General features: G+C 36.6%; 1 protein-coding gene across 2 annotated transcripts in view; it reads right to left on the reverse strand.

The window, feature by feature from the left end:
* Positions 1 to 213: 213 nt before the first annotated feature.
* LOC309572703 (macrophage mannose receptor 1-like) overlaps positions 214 to 27,374 on the reverse strand; it is a gene marked incomplete at both ends in the record, with an annotated part of 55,121 nt that continues 27,960 nt past the window's right edge. For both annotated transcript variants that reach the window (XM_082281139.1, XM_082281140.1), the window contains 22 exons: positions 214 to 464; positions 846 to 899; positions 3,439 to 3,606; positions 5,460 to 5,576; positions 6,439 to 6,591; positions 6,926 to 7,091; positions 8,172 to 8,401; positions 9,267 to 9,369; positions 11,425 to 11,594; positions 13,429 to 13,543; positions 14,239 to 14,381; positions 14,883 to 14,983; positions 15,966 to 16,033; positions 16,941 to 17,104; positions 17,224 to 17,265; positions 18,782 to 18,926; positions 19,845 to 19,932; positions 21,765 to 21,889; positions 22,466 to 22,665; positions 24,101 to 24,249; positions 25,619 to 25,734; positions 27,088 to 27,198. In XM_082281139.1, coding sequence (XP_082137265.1) covers positions 214 to 464; positions 846 to 899; positions 3,439 to 3,606; positions 5,460 to 5,576; positions 6,439 to 6,591; positions 6,926 to 7,091; positions 8,172 to 8,401; positions 9,267 to 9,369; positions 11,425 to 11,594; positions 13,429 to 13,543; positions 14,239 to 14,381; positions 14,883 to 14,983; positions 15,966 to 16,033; positions 16,941 to 17,104; positions 17,224 to 17,265; positions 18,782 to 18,926; positions 19,845 to 19,932; positions 21,765 to 21,889; positions 22,466 to 22,665; positions 24,101 to 24,249; positions 25,619 to 25,734; positions 27,088 to 27,198 — 2,979 coding nt within the window. The remainder of the gene's footprint in view (positions 465 to 845; positions 900 to 3,438; positions 3,607 to 5,459; positions 5,577 to 6,438; positions 6,592 to 6,925; positions 7,092 to 8,171; positions 8,402 to 9,266; positions 9,370 to 11,424; positions 11,595 to 13,428; positions 13,544 to 14,238; positions 14,382 to 14,882; positions 14,984 to 15,965; positions 16,034 to 16,940; positions 17,105 to 17,223; positions 17,266 to 18,781; positions 18,927 to 19,844; positions 19,933 to 21,764; positions 21,890 to 22,465; positions 22,666 to 24,100; positions 24,250 to 25,618; positions 25,735 to 27,087; positions 27,199 to 27,374) is intronic.

Genomic DNA, 27,374 nt, shown 5'->3' on the forward strand with positions numbered 1-27,374 from the left:
TCTGAAATCTTACACCTTATATAATGGCTACAAAGTAAAGTATCTGCAGTGCATGACAGTACACACACACAGAAACAGGCTATTACAGTAATTGCACATGAGAAAATACCTTTGGCTTAATTCTAGCTGCATAATTTTAATAAAACAAGGCACATTTTATTTTATTACATTACATTTTATATTATATATTACATTACATTTCCTTTTGTTACATTACAGTGTTGCATGTTCATTCCGTTCTATGTTGGTCACAAGATCCTTTGTGTCACTAATTCCAGGAACTGCATCACCATTGAAATACAAATTATTCTCAAAGCTGTCATTTGTTGGCAGGCAACTCTTTCTTCTTTCGTAGAAGAGATAGCCTGCAAGGCCACTTCCAACTAGGATGATGACAACAACAATAATTACAACTCCTGTTTTGCTGTGGTTCAGGGTAGAAGCCTTCTCATCTTTCGTCATTGCTGAAAACAAATAGGAAGAAATCAAGAGAATGCCACATAATCTTTATCTGATTACTGGAAACAAGTTCTTCAGAATGCATGATCTTTAAAGGAAAAGTGGTTCATTTGTTCCAAAGTAACAAGAGACAAAGGTAGCAACATAAAATAACTTGGTTTTAAATCCTAACTTTGCATCCTATATCACAAATTATTTTTTTTAGATCTGCATTTGGATACCAAATGGAGTATATTGTACACTATTAGGAAACAGTATCATCCTAGGAAACAGGTACAGTGCTTGGGTATATCAGAAAATTTAAGAGACGTAATACAGAATAGAATTTTTTGGTTTATGATCTTATGTGGGACTAGTTTTTTCTACTTGAAAGACAATATTCTTACCCATTGTAGGTATTTCAGCTGGTGGCATTTCAGATACTGGTGGCATTTCAGTTTCTGGAACTTGAAAACATTGAAAAAGAATTATGTTTTTGTATTATTACTTTATTTATTTCTACATTGTTTATTATCTATTTCTATATTTGGAAAATACTGAAAATAATGTTCAGATAAATATATGGTAACACAAACCACTAAATACTTAAAACACTTGGGTTTTGTTCATTCAAAATTATATACACTTAAGGCATAGCACAATGGTCTAGTTTTTCTGGTCTCACACGCAGTTATTTACATAAACTAGCAGAAAAGAAAAAATATCAAAAAGCTCCATGGAGACTGATCCAGACATCAGAGTGAAACCACAAGAAAATCTATACAGCATCTTGAGGATAGACATGGTAAAACATAATCCTCAATATAATTAAAATTTCTTGCAGTACTTGTTATACAAACATAGCACATGTACTAAAGTTGGCTGCCAAGAGACTTTGATGGCTTATCTGCATTGACACTTGAAAACACTCATGAACTTCAAAGTGTCCTAGCAGGTATCACATCCAAACTAGAAAGTTTGTAGCTCATTTAAATTTTAACATCTGGACCATGAAATCTGGCTTGCTGGGTAAATGGGCCATCATTTAAGATTAAGGTCTTTACTTTGCCATGTGGACATAAAATCATTGGTTTATAACTAAATCTTGAATCAATGCATCATGTTTCATTCCGAAAAAGGTGAGCTCAGAAATTTAAATTATTTTTACCAGTCCCCACTTATATCTTTTCCACAGTGCCGCTCAGTGACAGAACAGAGCCAGTGGACACCACTGTGCAACACAGGAGGTTCCCTCTGAACATCAGGGAACACTTCTTCACTGTGAGGGTGACTGGGCACTGGCACAGGCTGCCCAGGGAGGTTGTGAATTTCCATCCTTGGATTGTCACTACAGGCCCTCACAAGAAGTCCCTCTCCAGCTGTCTCGTGAGCCCTCTTTAGGTTCTGAAAGGTGCTCTAAGGCCTCCCTAGGACCTTCTCTTCTCCAGGCTGAGCACCTCCTCACTTACAAAGGTAGATACTTCATGGAATAGACCTGCTACAGAGCTCTCCAATTACTGTGGTAAAAATTACCTCAATAAACGGAACAGTAAACAGCATCTATTCTTTGGGAAGACTTCAGTCACATTTTTGTGTTTCAGTGTCTTCAGAAAACAGCAAACATAACCATCAATAGCCAGTGCAACTCAGTTAAACCATGCTTCTAACGCTCCATTAGTCTATAGCTATTTAATAGTTTGTTTAAATTCTGCACGTGGAGCATAGTCACAGTTCTGAAAAACTATGCCAAGAAAATCTGCATTTCTATGACAAAGTAGGACTAGATTGTGTCCTGTTTTGGGGTGAATGTCTATATAATCCTTGCACTGACACTGGAATTAGGCTGAATCCATGACATTCCAGATCAGGAGACCAGACTGGCTGAAGCTAATCCTAGAAAAAAGTAACTAGTCTTCATCTGCTTCAGCTCTTTGCAATGGCTCAGCATCAAAACAAGTGAATGCCAGTAGCAGCACAAATAGTTGAACTGAATGGTCAAAAAGGAACAGTGGCCATTTATTTTAACACTTGGTACCCACGCCTATGAATTTTTGTCGATGACAATGCAAAAAGATGAATAGACTCTGAAAGGGTGGTTATACTGAGATTTTGCAGTATTTCCTGTAAAAGATACACTCATCATTACAAGCATTGGAGTAAGTAAGAATAATTTTGCATGACAACAAATTTACAGAAAGGATAGCAGAATTTCTCTCATTTCCAGTATTGTAGAGGAAGTGGGTATATTGCAGCTACTACATGCATTTTCACCCTCTTAGGAAGCATAAATAAGCGACTTTAGTATCACAATACATGCTGAAAGAAATTATTATGATGACTTTTAGGAATACATATGCACTAGATGTCCTTACTGACAAATTTGCATATTCAGTTGCATCAGGACACCTTCAGTTTAACACATTCAAACTATGCTATTTGCTTTCCTTTTAGTTCATCCATCTTTTCACAACAGGAGGACGCAGAGACTGTTAAATATCCCACGCTGTTAAATAATTCACACTTCATAAATACTCAATTCATAGAACCGCTACGTCATACTCAGAAAACGTGCACGAGACTGACAGAGGGAAATAAACAACAGCTACTCCACAGGCAGAGCAGAGGGGGTACCCTAAGGAATATATTTGCATACAGATGAGACAAATTTGTGTATGCAAGACATGGTCCTTACATTGTGATTGCTCAGCAATTATCAATAGAAAACACGCACACTTGTTAAGTGTGTACACTAGGTACGGTCAAGATATGAACACAGTCTTTTAAAAGCAATTCTTGAGAGACTTGAGCACTGTCCAGAACTCCTACTTTCTGGTAAGAGTCATTCTATCTCTTTGTTGGCAAGGAAGTGTGCGTCCTTTGGCATTTATAAAAACTCAGAACCCCCAGCTAAAATGCATTGTGTGTAACAGGCACCGACTAATACTATCACACAAAGAGCATACTCCATACATAAAACTAATTCATAAATGCAGCACTTACTTTTTGGCTTTTTACAAATATATCCTTTGTAGGAAGAGCAATAGATATTATTCCAATACCCAGAGTTTGCATACATTTCAACGCAGTGCTCATTTAGTTGAGCAGAAGGTTCTCCGGCATTCCAGTTGACAAAATTCACTGCAGTGTTGTCTAGCCACAGCCAATCTCCTAGTTCAAAAAACATCAAATACGAAAAAAAGAGATAGTATTAATTTACATACTGACACCTTTACATGCTCCATATTTATTGCCTTTGTGAGAAATTTATTTGTCACCGCTTTTGGAGACACACCATCAAACTATTTACTTCTGCCACAACTTGTTACCCCTAAGTTTTTATGTAAATGATACAGTGATCTGCCATTTTTGGAAAACGGCAAATGAATCTGGCTCATGGTGTTGCAAAGGCAAGACAGTTCCAAGAAGAAACTCCCACAAGTTATAGCAATGGTGCAGTGTTGATTATTTATTCTATTTATAGAAAGAAATTATGTTAAAATATAACTTAACTTCACTAGAATGCCCTGATTTCAGTAATTTGTAGGAAGGTTTGGTGTTACTCTTTCCAAAGCCCACACTGAAGTCTTTTTAAGCCAAATTTTATTCCATTTGTTTTCCAGTTTCTGCTCCTTTCAACAAGCTTTACACAGACAATTTTTCTTTTTCCTTCCAAAATCTTGTGATCATTGTTGTTCAGCTATGCTTGGGACTTTGTGCTTCTTCCTTCCTGTTCCTTTTTTCTTTCTTTCTTTTAATAGGGCTATTTATTTAGAATAAGTGTGCCCCTTGTGACCATAAGTTGTACTCAAGCAAATTCTTAGACTCAGCAAGAAAGTTGTATTTTGGTTTCTTATAAGATTCTATATATTTTGCATTTGTTTTGGGGTTTTTTTTTATAATTCCTGACACCCTTTGTGTGAGGACATGACATCTGAATATGATTTGGATACATACATAAAGGTATGAAATTTAGTTACGCAGTTATGCTGAAATCGCTATAATCATTGTCTAGAGCTATAAAGAAGAGCTGCTCTAGAAACACTTCAAAAAACATTTTTGTGTCAATTGACCACGAGTAAACCTCAGCTTTCCTTTATGTGTCATGAATATAAATCACTACTCCCAAATTCTTTCCTTCACTCAAAATTTTCACTATTCCTGATTAAGATTCAAGCAATGTAATTGAAAAGTTTTCTTCTCCCTAAAAAGTCTATCATTCAAGTGCTTGGGTAGGCAGTTGTAAAAAAAATCCTCCAAAACTCAAAGCCCCACCTCAAGTCACCTGAACTATTTTGCAACCCTGCCACTGACAGCTATACCAGGACTTTTTACCTGAAGAGTAAAAGACTGAACTTTAAAGTCTGTCGTAAAAATAGATCTATCTAATTAAATACTGACTGTATTAATGAAAAAGAAATAGTTATCAAATTTAAGATTTAATTAAAACATTCCATTGCCTATTATGTCTTGCTTTATCTTCCTTAAAGTGAGGCAGAAAATAGAAAAACTTGTGATACACAATTCCAAAGACACAATCTTCAACTGAAGCTCTTCTGAGGGCCAGCTGTAACTAAAATGAGAGACTGGATCACCAGGATGGTGATTCCAAAGACTAAAGGTGATGTGAGCCACATTATTCTCCAGCTCAAAAGTTGAAGCATCTCAGCGAAAGACACATGGATCCCTGGCCTACTCACATTTGAGAAGAACTATTTGTCTTTGGCTCGACTCCAGACACAGTCTTCTCTGTATTCTGCTATATGCACCTTTGTACCTTACTTTGTTGTGAATTACTTTTCTTCCTGTAAGGTGAAGTTTCTGTGCCTGGTCTTTCTGTTATGTATTATTGGTTATTTCTTGATTGCAATTTACCAGCTTCCCCTATGACGATAATACAGTAAATTTTCTAATTTCGTTACATACGTATTGCAGAAGTATAATGTGAAATTTTCAACACTCATGTAAAACAACTTGCAGTAACTATTCACTGAGGAAAAAGTTGTTCAAAGTAGAGAAAGTACCATCAACATTTCTGTACATTCCTGTCCAAAATGTCGATGTTTTCCCTTCAAGTGGTTCAAGGTTGTAGGTCAGAAAGTTGGCTTCAGCTGGGTCTTCAACCGAGACCAAAGTGGCACCTGGAAGACACAGGGAAAGAAAAATCTCTTAGAAATGTTTCACAGTGGAAAGCATTCTCATTGTCCTGTCAACAAACTCATTCACGAGAGCCCAGGAACCTCTCAGGAGTGCCAGAAAAGAGAGGGAGTCTTCTCACCCAGTACCAGGTGCCTATATTTGCCATGGGTTTCACTGGCAGGTTTACTATCAGTGAAGGCCTAGGGTGCAATTCACCTGACCACGTCAGTAGGTACTTCCAGGGAAGATAAAGCTATAATCAGTTCCACTGGCCGAGTTAACGAGATCTCTGCATAATCTAATGGGACACCAGACACCATTGCCACCAAAGCTATAGACAACAATGCTACAGACATATGAAGTCCAGCATAATCAATCTTCATCCCTTTCCCAAAGAAGGAAGTTGAGAGAATGAAACTGCTCAACAGCCCGAGTTTACTCATATATTATCCAGGCTAAAGAGCTGTAACGTTCACTCCAGTGGCATAAAATTCCTATAATCAAGGGGGAAATTAGATCAAAAATACAAAAGATACAAATTCCATTAAAATAAGCTTTTGTGACTGCTGTGGATGAAGCTGTTTATGCCCTATCAGGGTCAAAGTACAAGTTTTCCACTTTTATGATCTTTACTCCAGGCCACACAGCTCCTCTCATGCCTGGTCCCATAAACGAGACACAGTGTGTACCATTGGTACAGAGCTGTTTTCCATTTCCTCCCAAATTAAGGCAATAATTGGATGCAATTGTCTTGTCCAACACTTGAACCATCCTTGAAATCACAAAAACACATAACACATGTTCAGCTTTCTACAGTTAGGAAAACAAGTCAGGAATATGTGCTCATAAAAGTAGGATACTCACCTAGTCGAAGACATTCTAAAGAGGCCTGGGCCCAGTTTCTTGAAGATGAGGATTCAATGTAGTAGCAATGACCTCGGAAAGGGATCCAAGATCTGTGTCCTTCTGATTCAGGGCACTTTCCTGGAAGCTGAGGGGGCTCGGTGGGAGCTTGAACTGATTAAACATAGTTAAAAAAACCATGTGACTACTCCCTGACATTCATTGCCTTTTGGTTTTTGAGGTTTTTGATATTGCAAGTTTATTCAATAGCAGAATAAACAGCACGTAATGGGAGTCTAAGCTTTGCAAAATTTATCTAACATTACAGATATAAAGTGATTATTCACAGTCACACTAGCCCTTTTTTACTATTTGTTTGCCCTAATTCTAAAGTACAATTCAACCTATGTAACTTCTAATGATTTCATCTATTTAGCTCTTGAAATAAAACCCAGCATCTCCAAAGAGACATTGGTTGCAATTGCAATGGTCAGATTGAAGTTCTTACCATCAGATTTTTTGCAAACAGAGAAGTAACTTTCATTGCAGAATCCTGTCTTCCAGACTCCAGTAATGTCAAGATAGACACAGCCTATTTTCTGCTTTGGCTCCCCTTCAGCCCATTTAGTGTACTTCATTCTCCAGTTATCAATCCATTCATAATGCCCATTGGTCTAAGAAAAAAACACATCAACTGGAATGATTAAACTCTATCTATCTACTCTGACTATGTAGTACTTTGTGCTAAAAGGATTGGAGCCTTTCTTAGAAACCACTAACAAATACGAATGGTTCAAACTTTGAAGTTTTTGTTGTGACAAACGGCTATTTATTGAGAAATACAGTAGTGAAACAAGTACTTTTCAGCAAAAGGAAATGCAAAGTGACATTGAGTTAATTTTTAACTTAACAATACCTGTAATGTGGGACTGATAACAATTTCATTTAAAATAATTTGTAGGAGTGAAATTCGGATGGCTAATTTTTGCACTAGCCATTTCCACAGAAGTTTCAAGACACATAGATTATTTTAGCTTGAAATGTATTTAAAACCATAATCATTTTCCACCAAAGCTGGTTAACTCAGTGATTCATCCTGGTGATTAATGTTAGAGAGTTCTTTTGACTTTTAGGAAGTGGTGTGTTATGTTCCTATATTCGGGGTTTTTTCATTTGCTCAGCCAAATGGAGTGAGTGTGGGACAACTGTCTGTGCCAAGAAGAACAAAAATTGTATATAAATATGCAGAAAGTATTTAAATACCAAACAACTGGGAAAGGGGAGACAAAAAAATTAAACTAGGTAAACTAATTTATTATTTTCTTAACTGTCCTCAACAATGTTTAAATATTTATAGTAATAGCACATTATTATATTTCTCAAAATTAGGTATTGTTATTTAGAATAAATGCTTTCTTCTCTAAATTCTAAAATATGAGGATTTTATATCACATATATATCACATTTATACCTGAGATATATATATATAGACATATTCCAAGATGCTGGCCTAAATTGTCTTATTTGAAAGTGCACAGAGTGGAATATCATAGAAAAAGTGTGAAAAGCATGTGCAATATATACAATTTAATCAGATTAACAGAAGAGGATGGATTCCTCTGACAGCACAAAAAAGTATTTAGGTCCAAGATATAAACAAATAAGCTAAAATAAAGAGAGATAATAAGACTTTTCAGTTCCTGATTTGTCCATGAGAGAAGCAGCATCATGTTCAATTAGTTTAATGTTCTTACCACATTACTGTTAAGACCAATCCACACTGGAACCCCATACTTTAATATCTTCAGCCACAGAAATGAATGACTGTAGGGGTCTAAGACACTGGAAAGGTCAAATTGATTTTGTTTGCAGTTTTTCTGTGCATCCTCCCATGTCATTTTGCTATGGATGAACAAATAACTACTGTTACCATAACGGATAATGTTCGATGGGGATGAAGTTGTAGAAGGCAGAAATTCAGCATCTGTAAAATAAAGGATGAAAAAAAGACCCATATGCTTGTTCAAAAGGTGAGTATGATTTCACTGTGGTTGCAAATAGAATTAAACAAAGGTCTTCCTTCTTTATTTCATATTCCCTGATTTATAGTCAGCATGGGTTATATGCACTATGCTTTGAGCCAGCATCAGTAGTAAAATCTAATTACAAAGCTGTAGAAGGAAAAGAGCTGCTTAAAGCAACTTCTGACAAAGAGTAAAGGAGCATTCTGTATAACTGTCAAGAACAGTATTACTGAAATTACTTAGGATTAGGTCATAATTTTTTTCATAATTTTTTTTTCATCAAATGAAATGATTTGCAGAAACTGTGTGGTTTTCCAAGGATTTTTTTACCCCAAGAAATAAAATGTTCACAACAGAGCAGTCCTTAAAAATTATTCATGTACTTAAACAGATGATAGATTTCAATATTTTAGTCTCTTTTTTGGAGGCAATTTTGCTCAAGTTCAGTGCAGATGAGTTACAGTCTCACTCCAGACAGTTCATGCTACATGTACAAACCAGTATTTTCCATAACAGGTTTTGAAAGCCAGTGTGCTCAGAAAACTAAAAAACCATGGAAGGAATGTCATATCGAGGGTCATACTAGATACAAAGATGCAGATACAAATTCCAGCTCAGGAAGATAGCAACACAGCATTTGCTGGGAAGGGTCAAGTGACAGCAGTGACTAACTGGACTTCTGACACTTTCGACCCTTTTGTTCCTGCCTGAAGAACAATTTGTGCATTTATCTTTATTGGAAGCAAAAGGATGTTTAAATCCACGTATTTAAGCAATTCCTGGAAAAAACAGGTTTGACTGTGTTTTAAATAAAAAGAGAAGTACCTGCATTAATTTGGCATATATATCCTCTGCTGTTATCACAACTCTGATCAGCCCACTTCCCTGCTTCCTTAACAGGTTTGTTTCTCATAACAACACAATCAGCCTCGAGGAAAAGAGATACAACATCAGTTAAAAATAGCTAGAAAAAGCAAATACAAAACTTTTGTCCCCCTGTCACATCTTCAGACACAAGTAATGCATTAATTTTACTCTCATATCTTTGTTACATTTAGGAGCACAAGCTTTAACTTCCACAAGTGATGTGGAAGTTCTATTCCACTTACACTTTACAAATCTCTTTATTACCTTTTATTGCACTACACTGGGGTGAGTAAGCAGACCAGAGAAATTCTAGTATTCCTAATGCTCAGGCATACAGCATGGAGAGAAGGAGTCACAGACAATATAAAGAGAAATTAGACCAATAATGGTAGAAAAGACTGGTTAACTTTGCCCCAGAAATAAAACGGGACCCTTAATGTGCAATGCAACAATAGTTTCAAGCTGTAATAGTACACAGAGCAAAGTAGAACAGCTCCTGCCCAAAGGCACTGATCTGTCAGTAGCACCCTTGCTATGACATTTCAACTTCTCTCACATGGACACAATAGCTAGAACGCAGGTTAGCACATATAAAATAAACAGTTACCAGTGCAAAAGCCTGGAGGGTTACAAGTGGCTTTGTGCAATGAAACATCCATATTTATTTCTTCTATTTACTAAGTTGCTTTTTTTTCTGTCCACGAGAAGATGTACAGATAAATACTTCATTTGTGAGTGAAAAGCATTGGGATTTAAATCTTTCAAACTAAACAGCTGCATACTAATTTGTACTACCTATGACAACATTTTTTGCTAAGATCAAGTAAACTTAAAAATAAATCTGAAATTTATAAAAGAAGGACTTCATAAGTTTTCACATAAGACTTCATAAAAATCCTATTACTTTACATAAAAAGAGACAATCATATATTATTTCTTTCAGAAGTAGCATTTTAAAATATTTTTCTTTTGAACTCCAAATTCTTCCTAATTTTCTTCCTCCTTTAGAGATAAGGACCTCACAGGTGTTACTTTCAAAAGCAGGGAAAAGGACATTATACATAGAAATAAAATTTCTACATTAAAAACCTCATTCAAGAGAAATAGAGTTAGCACTAGAAAGTGCTGTAGTTCCAGAGTACAGAACTATCTACACACACACGATCAGAAAGAAAGGAACTCTGTGACCTATCAGATCATTTTGTTTGACAGAGAGATAGAGAAAGTGATTTTTGGTGGTTTTGGAATTTTTTTCCCTTGTAAAAATTGAATGGGTGTCTTTTTGTAGACTCCCATCCTCTCTGCAACTGTGATTTGGCAGAATTTGTGTATTTGCTTCTATGTAAGGCACCAGTTTAATGGGAATGTTTGTAAATGCCCCCTTGCAAACTACATGCCAACTGAGGAACCTGCCAAGTTCCAGCACAACTGTCGACAGAGGACTAGGAGGATGTCCTCATTCTGTGCTTTGGGGAAAATGCCATGGGCAGGAAAACCACTGACCTCTTTACACAGCCCATGAGAGAACACAGGCTGAACACAGAAGCTGTGTAGCCTTCATGAACACAGAGAACTGAAAACTGAGACAAGTCTTTGTATGAGCACTCCACAGATCCTGTCAGCAGCTGATACAGCAACTGCACAAGGGCTCAAAACCATTTTCTCTACCTGGATTTATATTCAACATGTATAAAAGTAGAAAGTAGTGAGTCAAGCAGCAACATGCCTAAAATCACCACAAATGCATGAATCCAGTCTTAAGCAAAGTGGGTGTCGATCTCTTCTCCCCAGTATAACAAGTGATAGAACAAGAGGAAATGGCCTGAAGTTGTGACAAGAAACTGATACAACTTTGCATTGGATATTAGGAAAAATTTCATCACCCAAAGAGTTTTCAGGCGTTGGAATAGGCTGCTCAGGGAAAAGTGGTTGAGTCACCATCCCTCAAGGTGTTTAAAAGATGTGTATGAGGCACTCAGGGACATGGTTTAGTGGTGGCTTTGGCAGTGCTGTATTAAGAGTTGAACTAAAGGATATTAGAAGCCTTTTCCAAACTAAATGATTCTATGATTCTATAAAATCAAATTTCAGTGAACAATTTGTGATTGCTATTTACCTGGCCACTGTATGCATATAAATCCGTGTGTCCTGATGGGAAGCCTTTGGCCCAGTTTGTAAAGTAAACCCCTGTTCCATCTGTCCAGAGGAATCTCATTTCATGATTTATATCATTTAATCCAATCCATGTATCAGTAACAAAATCTTTTAAATGGAAGGTGAGGAAAGCTAGAATAAAAAAAATGCAAAGAAAAAGAGGAATAATTTTAATGTAGGATATTTAAAATATTTGGCCTCACTGAGAGTGGTGGTATTAAATACCTTTTCTGAAATACAGAACACTCCACTGCTGGCACCACAAGCAGGTAAGATGAAAAGGAGATGAATGTTGAGTTTGATGAACAGGGAACCAGATATATAACTGTGGCTTTGGGCAAAATACTTCACCTAAGTATCTAACCTGCCATAGGGATGAACCCCAAAAATGTGACAGAAATGTTTTTTATAATGTCTCAAGACACTTTTGAATCCTAGTTCAGCAATGAACCATAAACAGCCATGGGGATCACATACATTTTTGATAATCCCACAAGTGTGGTTGCTCCCCAGTGACAAAACAGCAGCACAGAGCTCCTGCCATTTGTGTATCTGCACAAGCAGTGCTATTCTAGAACCATGAGGGTGTTTTTTCCCTCCCTGGGAAGCTGGGCAATAGCCTGCACTGCCTTGGCACAGAGCAGAATGCACAAGCAATGTGCTTCAAATGAGTCTTAACAGAGCTATTAAAAACAAGCAAACCAAGTGTCCAGGTGAGTGCTGATGTGTCATACAAATAGAGCAGGCTAGGTCAGCTGATATTCATCAGTCCACTAATCCATTATACATCAAAAGCTGTAATAAAATGAACATATCATGGGGTTTTGCCATGCTCTGCAGTCATTGTTACGAATTTTTTTCCTCTGAAAAGGATAGATTAATTTCTGCCTGCTCTGTTAATCATTCACTTTCCCTTGGCATTTTTAAATGCATGCAATTTACTCCTCCAGGAATGAAACGTGTGTATTTCTTTGCCAAACATTAGCATTTCTGTTCTGCCAGAAACTGCAACAGCAACTGCAACACTTCCTCCAATGATGATAATTTTGTGCTAATACCTTCGTTGCTCATTTCTCTTTTACCTAGAATTCAAGTCCTGTGCATGAGCTAACCAGCTGAAATCCGTACTGTAGAAATTATGTAGGATAAGAATATAACTGTTTGACAAATGCAAGTTTGATTCTTCAGCTCTTCACAAGTGGAAAACACAATTAGTACTAAGTTCTTAACAGCAGTTTAAATTCAAACTATTTAATTGCTCAGACTTCAATGAATTGTTTTACAATGGTTGAGTTTTCAGTGTGCTCTCTTGAGTTCACAGACAGTATGTGTTGGGCAGCATCTGTTTTTCATCACATTTACATGAAGGATAAAACAGTATGTCTAAAAAAAAGGGTGTTATTAACATCTATCACGGTCTTCCCCTGTTTTTAGTTTGAATGTGTGCCTTGTTTATTCAAGCATGAGGTAACTTTCCCCTGCTCATCTCCCTAAGACAGGGATGCAGCTCTTAGGTTCATTACAATACGCTCTTCTACTGAAGACATGAGCTCTGGGTGTGTATATGAGCACTCAAACCTGTTTCAAGATGCCCACAGGCAAGTTCTCATCCTAAAGGTGTTCTGCTTGATTTAATAGGAAAGCCATGCAGCAAGTTAATGCCACCTAGTGAAACCACATTGTTTAGAATGGAAATTGCAGGGTCCAGTTGGCATCATGTGCAAACAGGAAAAAACAGTACTTTGGCTGCCAGGACAATATACACATATATATATCTGAGCCAACACTAAAATTTGGTAGATTCAAGTGAAGACCTCATTGCAAATTTCTAAAAATTATATGTTTTGGAATAAAAATCAGATATGCAATTGTTGTTCAAATCTGTTCATATTTAGACAAAAACCCCAGCCAGCCTGTAAGGATTAAATGTCATCTCATCTAGTTGCTACAAAACTGTGCACAGTACCTTGCACTTGTTCATTAGGGATCGAGGCCAGGTTTCCTCCTAAATTCATGCAAGCTGTCCGTGCAGCATGCCAAGTAACACGTTCGTCTTCTGTAGATCCAAATATTTTGTAACACTAAAATATGAACAAATTCTCTATATATTATCTTTACTCCAATATCCTTCAATTGATAAGTACTGCTTAAACAGAGCAGGATGGAGAAAAGGCAGTAAAAAAATGCATTTATCTGAAAAAATACATTCAACTTTAAATGAGCTTTTTATGTTGGTCCTGGTTCTATATAAAATTATAAGTCTCAATAAAGTGTTTTTCTCAACAATTAGACATGATCTGAAATCCCTAGAAAATAAGCAAATCCTGATTTTTTATAGAGAGCTAACAGTGGTAAGTTACGCATGGCTGATCTTAGTCTGATTATTAATTTTACTCTACAAAGCATACCATGTTAGTAAAGTTAAGGAAGACAAAGTATAGTCAGGAAAAGCATTATTGTTTGGTTAAAAAACACCAAGATCAAGGCATCAATACTTCAGGAATTCTGACTAGATGTGTATGAAAAGATTTGAAGAGCTGACTAGAGAATGTCTTTCTGCAACTGCTACTGAATATGCCTCATTAGAATCATCAAAAAAGCACTTTTCCTGCAAAACAGTGGGTGGGCAAAGAAAGAAAAGCATGCATGTGTCATAGCTCTCTGCATAAAAATAATAATATTTTGTTTTAATAAGGAACAGTATGATTAATAATTCCCTTGTTTTCTATTTAATGCTGTGCCAAACATCCAGCGTGCACTGTATTTGTTATGGTACCTTGTTACGAAAAGAAAGCCAAGCTGGACGACATCCTCTTGGAGTTGATAATGTTGTTGGAGGAACAGTTGAATTAATGGAACTGTTGTGCCTTTCACATATGTAGGGATTTGGATAGCCACAGTTTATATCATTCCAAAATCCTGGATGTAAGATAAATGGGGAACTGTATGACACCACATCTCAAGTGGGTTAATGGAAATCAGTTTCACTCATGCTGACATAAAGTGCTTTTAGTTGAAAGATAAGATCAAAGGTGTCCCTCAGTTTGTTTTCATTCAATATCAGTGTCTAGGGAAAAATATGTCACTTTATATACACAGTAATTACAGAATGTTAAAAGCCTTGTAGAACCAGGTACTAGAAATTTCATAGCAACACATCAGCTCAATTTTAATAAAAAATAAAATCCAGCAATCACAACCAAAGACCTCGAGCCACAGACCTCTATCAGAGCTTCTGCATGTTAAGGTAAGCACAAGGGTACAAAATTATTAAAACCTGTAAGTAATACTATGGTCTACCACAATAACTTTTTGCAAAAGATAAAAAAAAAGAGGGGGAAAGGCTGCTTCTCAGAAGAAAAAAAATGTGATGCAAACACACAAATAATGAAATTCATGCAAGAAACATACAAAACTCACCTAAATTCTTATACATAACTACACAGTTTTCATCATTATTTGCAAAGTTAGGTTCATGTGGTGCCCATGCCAAATAATTCACTGGAGTGCCATCCATCCATCTTAAGAAAAACAATCCAACAAAATGCTTCTTTAACATAAAATAGAATTTCTTCCTTGTTAAAAAAGTAACTTTGCAATATGCTTAATATAACTGTTCATAGTAAAGTGTACAAGTTTTTTTAACCAAATTGCCTCTTTACTAGTTGCACTAAACCCACTCTCTGCACAAAGACATACAAGGTAAAATACAAACATTGAAAAAGGTGAACATCCGTGTAGATTAGGCAATGTAGAACAAAATCATAACCAGGCAAATTATTAGGACACATCTTTCTAGTGGTCTTCAAGTGACAGAGGTGCCCAGGTTCATCCTTCAGGCACATGCACAACATACTTAAAAGTATATTCATCTTAGGGTCCCTACAAAACCAGAAAGGCAAAACCGCTTCATTTTCAGAGAGTGACCTGGCCCACCCAACATCCTAATTATCCTCTGGAGGTCCCTCATTGTCACTGTGGACTGTAAGGAGAACTGAGAACTACTAGGCATCTATCCAGGCACTTCAAACACAGATGGAACTGAATCCAAGCCTGAATGAACACCACATGTCAAAATCAATATGGTGCTGTATAATGAAATTCAGAAAGGCTTGCAGGAAACCTGCTGGTCCTCACAGTGCAACAGCTATCTTTGTTCTAGAAAAGGAAAATAGGTTTCATTTGTTCCTTTATTAGAGTCTGTTCTCAACAGTTAAGGACAGGGAAAAAGAACATTTTAACCTACTAGAAGTCTTACATTTGTAGTTTGGATGTCTATTTATATTTTCAATATAAACCATACAATAAAGGAAACTAGAATTCCTGGATAAAAATTCAAAATACATTATCTGCAGTGCAATTTTTCAGTCATCTTTGGGTGAATTCTATTTAGGAAACATGCAGCATTTCTTCTGAATAATCTAGAGCTAAATTAAGATGGAATTAAACCTCTTGAGAATACAATCATTTTTAAATTAAGACTCAAAATTGGGTAGGACCTACCTTGTACGTTGGTCAATACTTAGTTGTAAACCAATGAAATATGCATCCTTTTTGCCATTTTTCAATATCTAGAATGCAAAAATTAAAATTCTACAAATGTCCTCTATGGTCATATAAATCTATCATGTTACTGATGAGTAATATACCTCTAACTGAGGGAGGATATGAACTGGATATATTCTCTAGCTACAACATTTAATTTAAAGCAGCTCACAACTGACAGTCCACAGTCAAACTTCACCACTGGCCAAAGGTGTGGTCACCATATCAACACTTCCCACATTTTACTTGAAAGCCACTGAAATCAGCACCTATTACAGTATCTGCAGTGGACTTTATCTGATAAATTTCTTGCAAAGACAGGCCCCTGCCTACATTTTGGATATAAATTGATATGCGCCCTTGTGTCCTCTCACTGTCACTCTTCAGCCAGCTCAGGAAATGTTCTATGTAATTCAAATACAACTTTTAAGCACATTCCTGATTAAAAATCAGTTGGCCTCAGGCAGCATAAAAAGCAAACAACTCCAACAATATATGAAACAAGATTTCAAAGCTCTTTCTCATGGCATAATCCATGTTCCAGTTTGTACTCTCTTCATAATTATATTCTCACAACAAGAAGGAGGCAAATGAGCAAACCTGAGGACCAAAAAGAGAGAGCTAGGTAGACTGTAGCCCAGATAAATGGACAAGATCTAAAGTCAAGGTTCTGAGTGCTGCATGCACGTCAGTTGCTGGTTTGATTCTCTACTTAAGATATCCTACACAATCATAGCTCACTAGTGCAATACCTTTTGCTAAAATGAAGCCACAGATCCCTTAAAAGTTAGCATTAGTTTGTTCTTCATACTAATCTGGCTTAGTGTAACTGAAATTTCACTATCAAAATTTGTAGGGAGAACACCATGGTGAAAAGGATTTGTGCCCATGCTCACTTGTGGTTTATTCCACGGTATTAATGATTTTTCTTACATATTGCCAGAGGAACTTTCTTTCACTTTCACTCTCAATGACGGAAAGGTCTCCAAAGTTCTTTTTGCAGAACTCACGACCCTCCTCCATAGGAGCAGTCTCAGTGCTGAAATAGTATTGTTTGTCTTCATGTATAATCCATCCATCCTCAGTAGTCTTGTATTCTGTAAGATAATTGCCAAGCTAACTATACTGCTCCTGAGGTACAAGACATCCTCCTCAAAAAAATTTTAACAGTGCTTTTGAACACACACACACAAAGAGCAATAGCAGTAACACCTACTGGGTGCAGGAGATTCTGTTGGTTCAGGCTTCACACTTGCCCCTGTGAGAAAAAAAAAATGTTTATTATGATTGCATGCTTTCTGCCTGAAGAGAAAATACTTTCTGTGACTGATAGGCATGTTTTAATACTGACATTGACTTCTAGCTTAGCAATGGATTTAACACCAAAATGTAGAAGGAACTAAATAGCCTAAATCTCTTATTTTTGGTGTACTATTCAATTTTAAGTACACAGTCTTGTTCCCTGAGGTTATTCCTTACGTGCAAAGTATTAAAAATTTACCTGAATTAAGCAATTTTTTTTTATTATTCATTAAAAGCAGTAAACCTAATGTCCCAAAGCATTAACTCTGTTAAGACAGTTGTCCCGGATCTCCCTCTCTCTCTTTTCCCCTGGTCACAAACACTCGAATTCTGGCTTAAATCAGAGGCAGCAGGAATGCAGGCTGGGTTATCATCAAATAGAGTGAGGTTCTTTCCATCTTTTTCTGGTTGAGAGTAATTTCTGCCTTGATCTTACAGATTTCCCCAGATAAAATCCCACAGGAAAAGATCTCAAGAAATTAACTGGTCCTTTATGAAAGGAAAAACTTTAGACTAAATAATTCCCCTGGGTTTTTTGCTATGGCACCATGGAGATGGGATCTTTGATGTCATCATTAGTATCTCAGGAAAGCTATTTATTATACAGGAAAACTCTATCAGTTAAGGCTTACCAATTACTTTTGTGCTGAAATATAATCTCACAAATAATGACATTTATTAAGAAAATCTATGCCTAAGAAATTCTTTTACTAATATAAGGCAGAGCTGACATTTATTGTCAATAATCTAATGCAGCATCTTTAGTTTGCTCCTCCCTGTCCCACTGTAAGAATGCAGTAAAACACTTAAATGTGCACTTTCTAAAAAGCTCAAATTTAGATAGATGCCCTGCTAGTGGAACTCAAGTGTTCCCCAAATTATAAATATTGTCTTGATGTCTTCAGTAAATAAAAAGCATCCAAACACATATCTCATGAGAATTTAATGAGTAACCAACGTGATTATAGAAATAAAGTATCTCAAAAACAGGCTCCATTTTGAAACTACACATTCTTAGCAGAAAAAACAGCACCTGAGGCAAGTGAAGGAGGGATTTTTCACACATAAAAAAATCGAGTAGGTGAACTGATTTGCAAACTATTTTCTAATAACTTGAAAGTCAACTCAGAAAAAAAATCCATGATAGGATTTGTTGGAGAAGGCATGAATTTTCTAAATTAAAAGTAAAATGTGAACATGAATATTCAAAGTAACATTCCCAATTTATCAAGTATCATATTACCCTTTTTGAAATCATAGAGAGAACAGCGAGAGGTCCCAGCAAGGCACTAAAGGCTCGGCACCTTTAAATACCCCAAAGACATGGAAATCCTTATACCACTATGATGTTTCACAGTCCACGGAGAACTATTCTTTTAAAGAGGTTTGGAAATTTTTTATTTCTTAAAGTTAAGGTAGAAATCAACTGAGAATATCTTCTTATTACACTAATACACAGGAGTAAGCAATACCTTTTCTTATTTGGCAAATCCATCCATACATATAATCACAGTGCCTGTCATTCCAACGCATGCTGGAATCACCACTGATCTCTGTACAAAGTTCAACTCCTTGATAATTATTTGGTTCTCCAAAACCCCAGTTTTCATACCTCACCTATGACAGAAGAAGTTTTGTGAAGATTCTGTTATATGGAAATAAAATAAGGGAGAGAGGGAGGAGACAGCATCAAAGCACAGACCTACAACTTGTTCCTACTGTCAGTTTAAAAACTTAGATAGGAGGAAACCAGAATCCCTCTCTGCAAATGCTGACATTTCAAACCTTTTTTCAGATTTCAAATGGATTGCAGTTTAGGTAACAGTTGGTTTTGTTCACACTTGGAAGAATATCAACATTTTTAATGGGACCTAAATTCTGTAAAATACATTTAATAACAATGTTGGGGCATGCTACATCTTGATATTAAATTAATTAAATTTACAGTATGAGTAAAGTAGGATATTATTCAGATACAGTAAAAATGTTGGCATTTTTCTCAGAAGAGTTTTACTGCTATTCTAATTTTCCTATATAAAATCCAGTTTCAGGTTTCTGTACTGTAAATTGTCATCAATGTTTCTTGACCAACCTTGCATCAAGTACAACTACATTTCCAAAATAACTTTTTTATTTTTAACAGTTTTATACCTTAGTTTTAAGTGCAATAAGGCAAACTGGCATTAAAAAAATGCCTTCATTTCCATGTAATGTAAGCCATTGTAGATAATGAGCAAAGAAAAGAAATGCTAAAGAAGGACTCTTTTATCTAAAAAATCCTTGCATTTATAACATCTTTTTATTCTACATGTATTTCATTTCCTTGTTGATTCAATGTGTATCTTCTCATTGAAAATCAGTATGTTTTAGCCAAAAAAATCAAGCCATGAAATTGCTGTTCATTAGCTTTCCTAAAGAGAGCAGGATACAGAGGGTTATGATTAAGCATAAAATTACACAGAAACACATACACTACACATACTCGAGAAGCGCAGGGAATGCAAAATAACAGCTGTGGAAAATTAAATTACTCACTGGAGACCCATCACTCCAAGCAAAGCCATCGTCAGGATTCAAGTAATATAAACCCATCCAGAAATTCTGGTGGTAATAGCCATTGTTTCTAAAACAAAAAGAAAGTCCCAATACTAATAAGGGCATTGCAACATTTTTAACAATTTATCATTTACTACAGTTAAGAGAGTTCTCTAAGGATAGTCCTTAATGCTGCTAAAAACAATAACAACCAAGGCGGAAATAAATTAAAATGCAACTGCTTCTAGCTGTTATTATGCATTAACTCAGATTCAAATATAGATCAAGAAAATTACCAGATACAACTCCTATACATAAGGTGGCTTAATAGCTTTGTATAAGAGTTTACTAACTACTGCTGCTCCATTTCTCAACTCTTCATTTTCTCTGTAAAGGCACTTACGGTTTCCAAACAGAGAGTTACTTTCTGCAGTTGAATCACATTTTTAAAATATCACCTTCAACTAATCCTTGTGTGCAAGCAGACACACTTAACTGACTTATCTCAATGTATTCAATTTGTGGCAATGAAGCATCTGAGACTTCTTCCTTACTGGAAGTACACAGCTGGAATTCTAGTACGGCCATAGCATTTTGCAGGGCCATGATGTTTCAGTCTTGCTTCTTGGTTAGCCAGGGATGTACAAGATCCTTGAGCCTGGTTTATTCTGGTCATATTGCAAGTGTTAGCTTTCTAAGAATATTTCATCTTATTAAAAAATCCCACAGCTGTGTTTCGCAGTTCAGGGACTTACTAACTGTTGGGGAGGATGAAAGTTTGGTAAGGTATGTAGGCTTGGCAGAAAGGTCTGTGAATGTAGAAGCTGGGGATGAGGTAGAAATAAAAGCAAGTTTTGATATAGAATAAAAGATGTTTTGCTGAAAAAGTGATCGCTGAGTAACCGAGAAGGCAAAGGTTGGAGATGAGTTGGAAGGAGATTTTTAGGAGCAGGACAAAGGTATGTGACTACAAACAAAGACATGTTTTTCACCAAGTAAGTAAGTCTCAAGAAGAGCATAAGTCAATAGAAAACATGTCTTTACCAAAAAGAGAGATATGGCAGGCAAACAAGAAATGTTGATGTAGCAAGGAGAAGAAAGGTCTAAGCATTTTCCACTGTAAGCTTAAATTGTAACTTACTTACTCTTGTGATTGGATAATAATGACTATAACATGGTGATGGTAGTAGCTATGATAGGCTATAGGCAAATGTAAAGGTATTGTGTATGGTGCTTATTGGTTGTTATGCATTAAGATACTCTGCAAAGAAAAGTATAAAATGCTTTGTAACTTGAACAGAAAGCGGCTTCAGGTATGCCTACAGCTGGAGCTGGCAGCTGTAGGGCTGGCTCTGGATACCCACTCCCTGAAATGCTGTAACTTCGCCTATGCAATAAACAGCTTTCAAGAGAGCCGCCTGAAGTCCAGACATCCTTCGTGAAACTTTCTCCTATAACTAACCTTATTTCCACTCCTTAAGTAAGAAAAGAATTAATATGAAGTTACCTCTTCTTTCTGATTAGTTCATAAAAGTGACAAAAAAATCAACATATTATCCAGATTTATTACAACTGTTACCATCTTTGTCCACTTACTTATGTGAAAACAACTGGCATCTGTAGTAATTTTATAATATCCACAACACCACATTAAATAGCTTTACTTCAGATGATAAACGCTGCCTTAAGTAGGTATCTTGCCAAAATCATTGCAGCACTACCTTTTGAGGTTATTGCTGCTAGTCATACAACTCCTGCTATTTCATCAGCTCCACTCCTTTGCTGTGTGTTTGACACAGACACAGATATTGAATGCAGATTGGCTTATACAGAAGTAAACACATACACCTAAGAAGAACCATTTCAGAAAGACAAGGAGGCTAATTAAAGTGACCTGCTGCCCACCCTGAGGGTACTCACGCAATGGAACGCCAGATCACGTACTGCTCGTCTTTGCCATTAATGGAGGCCAGGTCTCCTCCTATGGATCGACAAAACGCCTGCGATTCCAGCCATGTTTTCTTGTGCTCTGCTCTTGAAAAAGGCTAAAGAGAGCATTCTGCCATCAGACAAACCAGACCATACAGTTCACAAGATCAAGAAATATTAGCTACCCGAAAGCAATAATTTACAATTATATTCTGTGGGGATTACAGAAACTTTGAGTACAGGGCGTAGGAGTGTTCACCTCTGTGAAACACAGGCTTGGAATGAGTGTCTTTAAGACAAGTTAGCACACTGCATTGCTGATAGGAGTGTCTACTGCAAGGCAACAACCAGACAAGAAGATTAACAGAACTGGAAATTAAGAAGGTCAAACCTGAAGATTCGTCTTTAACAGCATAAAAAAAACCATGAGCATTTCAGTAGAAAGGAAGAAGATTTCTACATAGAATCCAGAAACAAGATTATGAAACAATAGGACATTCATATGCCAATTTTTATTGGGATCACAGAATATTCTGAATTGTAAGAGACCCACAAGAACCATCAAGTCCAACTCTTAACTGGATGGCCCATAAAGGGATCACCATGCAACCTTGCTCTGGCAAACTGACCTAATTGCATGTATGTGAAGCAAATAGAAACTACCTTAATGCAGAAATGATCAGTATACTTACTTTGAAACAGAAGCTAATATGATTGCTTGAGTCCCAACCTTCTGGACACTGGGGCATAGGAGTTGTTGTAGGAACAGGTGGAAGTGTCACTCCTTCTGCCCACACTTTGCATAGGAATTTTGCCTTTTCTTCACATTTTATTACATCCCATAATCCACCCGCTATTCCAGTTCTCATGGCAACACAGCCTGGCTTTCTTCCTGATTGTAAACAGGAATGCACAAAAATGCCATTCAGGGTGTTATAAGAATTTAGAAAACTTCATATTCTATCCTGGCAGAAATAAAGTCTTTTTACAGAGTCAAAAATGTTTCTAATGTTAGAGCAGGTCCCCAGGAGGACCACAAAAATCATCAGAAGGCTGGAACACTTCTCTTATGAAGAGAGGCTTAGGGAGTCGGGTTGTTCGGGAGAAGAGGACTCTAGGGAAACATTACAATGACTACTCAATATCTGAAGAGCTCTTATAAGATGAAGAAAGACTTTTTACCAGAGCTTATAGTGACAGAACAAGGTATAACCATTTTAAAATGAAAGAAGGTAGATTCATATTGGGCATAAGGAATGAATTTTTTTATTATGAAGGTGGTGAGTAACTGGAACAAGTTGCCTGGAGAAGTTGTAGGTGCCTCATTCATGAAAGTTCTCAATGTCAGGTTGGACTAGATTTGAGCAACCTGGTCTAGCGAAGGTGTCCGTGGCAGGGGGTGGGACTAGGTGATCTTTAAATATTTTTTCAACACAAAACATTCTGTGATTCTATTATTCTAATTCATGAAGAAAAAAGAAAGGCAAAAAAATCTCTAGTTCATCCACTCTGAGACACTGAATTATGCTTCACACCAAATCATCTGCGGTGGCTGACTCTAGCTAGATCATAACTTTAGATCCAACATATTATCCCCTAAAACTGAAAATGTGATTAGAACTAGTTTCTCAAAATTTTCTAATTTGACTTACAGTTTTTGAAAACTAACTAGGTATATAGAAGCCTACTATTGGCTTTTACTGTGGTCTATGTAGCCTTATTACTTCACCTGACACATTCAAATCAGCAATTAGGCACTGAAATTAAACTGAATCAGAGGACCTCCTGAATGGCATATGCAACATACCAGAACTTTGAACACCAACAACCACCCCCTTTCTGATGTGATCATGTCAGAGATTAAATGACCTTCCATCCCTATATTTTGGCCCTCTGGTCTTACCTTACAACCCCATTTTCTCTAGGATGCAGAGATGCTTCATGCATGCTGTGATCCCACACACTCAGAACACGCAGTGAGCAAGCATGGTACAAGACATGGCTGAACAGGCAGGACTCACAAGGAGGGTGCACTACGCCTGCAGAGATTGCTCCTCCAGAGAAGTACAGACACAGACTTCCTCAGAACAGTTTCAAATCAGAAACTTGATCTCAATTAAAAGTTTCTTCCCAAACTCCTACTAAAAACTCATTTCAGCACTAAGCAGGAACTTAGCAACCACGCTGGATTCTTGGGGAAAGCAGCCAGATGTATTTGAAAGCCATTGGTCATTATGTCATCAAGAGAGGGCTAAGGATAAAACTTCAAGCAGTGAGCAACTTTTTTTGGGCCCTGGACTCATTAAGCAGCACAGAGTCATACCTACCAGGCATTTCAGAATTCCAGTGTGTAAATAAGACAGATTCACCATTAGTCCACTTGAACGTTCCCTTTTCTTCTACATCTGAAAGTCCAATCCAAAAGTATCTTTCTGTTCTCAGCCCAACCAGGCTAGTCAGATAGGCTTGTTCATATCTGTTCAAAAGAAATCAGTCATTAAATTAATAGTGTTAAATTTATGTTTAAAAGTTGTAAAAGGCTTGATATCTTGTCAGAATTACTGCCGTACATTCTTGAAAGCATAGTTTGGATATATTTTCTTTAGCAAAGAATATAACAAAACCATTAAATAATAGATATTTTGTAAGCTTTGATATCAGAGTATTTCACTGTCTTCTCAGAGGCCCAGTGAATAAGGTGGCATAATCATGGACTGACAGGAAATTGGTGGCAAAGAAGAAACCTGACATGCCTTATGTTTTGTACCACTTTATTTTGTGAGTTTCTAGTACTCTTGTATTTTATTACTTCTTGCTTCAGACAACTCCAAAACTGTAAAAGGAATCTCGGCATTACTAAGAAAGTTACAAAAAGTAGAGACTAAAGTAGTATGATACTAAATTATCAAACTAAGGAACACTGTAAATTAGATCCAATGATTAAGCAAGAAAAGTTATATTTAGCAAACAAACCTATGTAGAGGTAAAGCCTGACATAGTTCATTGTGGTGTTTAAACAAACAGTTCTTAAGAAATCAGAGAAAATAAAAAAATTCTGCCTTTAACAAGGTGTAGCCTGAAGACCATATTAATGTTAAACCGTTTTTGTGGCAGCTGCAGTGCTATCTATGTTTAGAGAGATACCACTTGTGACAGCTGGAGCTTTCACATTATAACATATCTCTTTTGATTATATAGCAACAAATAAGAGATTGTGTAAAGCATTGAGTCATCAGCAAGCAAATTTTTTTTTTCTTAAACCTTTTATTTTTCCAATTTCACATACATCATTATTTATTTTTTCCAATTTCACATACAGTAATGTGCACCACTTCTCCAGAAATTTAGCACACACTGAACCCTGGCTGAATTGTGACAGATTTTCAGGTACCAAGCACTTCACATCATTTTGATTTCTTACTTAATTTTTTTAGGTACCTCAATTCTAAGACCAGATGATTGAAAATTATATCCTCTTGCTCATTTGAACTACCTTTTGAAAGGAATTCAGAGCCATGTCTCTTCATGCAATACTCAAAATTGGATTCTGTATTCCTCACTCAAGTTAGCCACTATAACTAAGAAAGTAGAAGATATAGTTCTACTTTTTCTTTTATATAACCATCTATATCAATACTGATTTCACAGCCATGACCTACTTTCAGTATAAACCAGATTCCTGGATTTGAATATACATGTAAAAACTGTGAGAAGTTCTGTGTCTACAGATAGCTGTCCTCTGAAGCTAAATTTTGGCCCAGATCAGAGTCTCTATTTTGATATGCAGGTGCTGCTAGAAGTTCAATCCTCATCTGATTCCCTCAGACAAGTAGACATTTACATACCTGTCTTCAATAGTTGCTAAAAATGCCTGATGCCTTCCACAGGTTTGATTTGCTTGAGAAAATGTTACAAATGTATTTCCAATGAAGTAACAATAAAAACCATGTCTTTTCCAACCCTGTCAAAATAAATGTGAAGTGATAATATATGGGAAAGGGAAAGGGAAAGGGAAAGGGAAAGGGAAAGGGAAAGGGAAAGGGAAGCAACAAAACAGAAAATTGATTTATACCACTGTTACCTAACCACTAGATAAAGGAACAATGGAACTGAAAGTCAGGGCGGAAGCAGGCAGGATCAAATTTTTTTACAATTTTGTTTCATAAAACAATTTTTCATATCTATTGAATTTTTGATCAATGTATTCCAGTCACAAAGGGATGAGAGGCTTTTCTGTGCATCTTTTGTGCTCAGAACAGGATTACAACTAGCACATAGGATTCATGCAATCACAAGAATGGTCTTGAGAAGCAAATTTCAGCTTGAATTTTCAGAAAGGGAATGACACCTCATACAAGTTTGTTTACTCTTAACTAACAATAACACTTTCTCCTGAAGTCTTATTGTTCAAATATTGTTTACTCAGGAACATGCTCTCAGAGAAGTTTGCTGTGACCAGCCACAGTTTACAAAAAAATTTCTTCTGATGGTTTTTAATTTCTCACTTTTGCAAGACTTTTTTCCTACAAGCATGCACTTAGTTGTATAGGCTATGATAACATCCATAAGCATGAGAAACCCTTTATTTCCTCCAACAGTTGAATACTTTTTAGGATTCCAGGTACTCTTTTACAATTTCTGGGAATAATCGCCAAAGACTTTCTCTGAAATTGTGTAAAGCAGACTTGGAAGAAAAGGAAATTTCTTCAAGGAAGACAAATACTCAATAAGATTTCCTATGACATAATAAATTACAGTAGTTTTTTGTAATTACTGGGTGTTATGTCATTAGAAGGCAAGCAAGTAAACAATAGATCTTCTGGCAGTTCAGAAGGAGCACAATAGATGCATTTTACTTGGCCACTGGTAATAAGTTGTTCAAAGTAGAGAGCACTGACAGCGACCACACCAAAGCCCTGAGAATAGTGTTTAGACAGGGATACCCTTCCTACTATGAACAATTTTGTAGAAAACTGTAGCCAGAGCTGAAGTGCAGCTGATGGTACAGGCAAACTCTTTAGGGAAGCTTGAGTGCCAATCAAGGATAAATGGTCTGCTGCAGGGTAACAGGTTTGAGATTTGGTTTAAGTTCTGGAAAAAGAAAGGGAGTATCAAGAGCCAAATGACAGTCATAGATTAGATTTACTCATATATAACACCTACCCCATCTGCCATAGAAATGAGAAGGCAAACTCTTCTGATTATGATGACACAGAACCTATTTGTCCTGTTTTTTCTGTCACCTAGGTGACAGTTTATCTTTTTTATCATTTTTAGCAGCCTACTCAGATCAGACAGCTTTTTCTTCACTTACTCTCTGGCAGCCCACGTCAATTGTTTCTTCAGGAGGAGCATCTGACATAGGTTTCCTTTTACAGATGTAGCCAATCTTCTTTTCACAAGAATGGTCTGCCCAAAATCCATCCTGAACATACAAACAGAAACTCAATCAATTGGGATTTAATCTTCAAAAAAACTGGTTTATACTTCTAAGTATTTAAGAACTTTTTGCTAGGCTTAAATGGAGCAAACCCTTCATCTAAGTTCAATACTTAATTCCAACCTCATTCCTACCTCACTTCTTCTGGAGTTGATTTACCA

Source organism: Coloeus monedula (assembly GCF_965178545.1).
Source record: "Coloeus monedula genome assembly, chromosome: 1".
Lineage (NCBI taxonomy): Eukaryota > Metazoa > Chordata > Aves > Passeriformes > Corvidae > Coloeus > Coloeus monedula.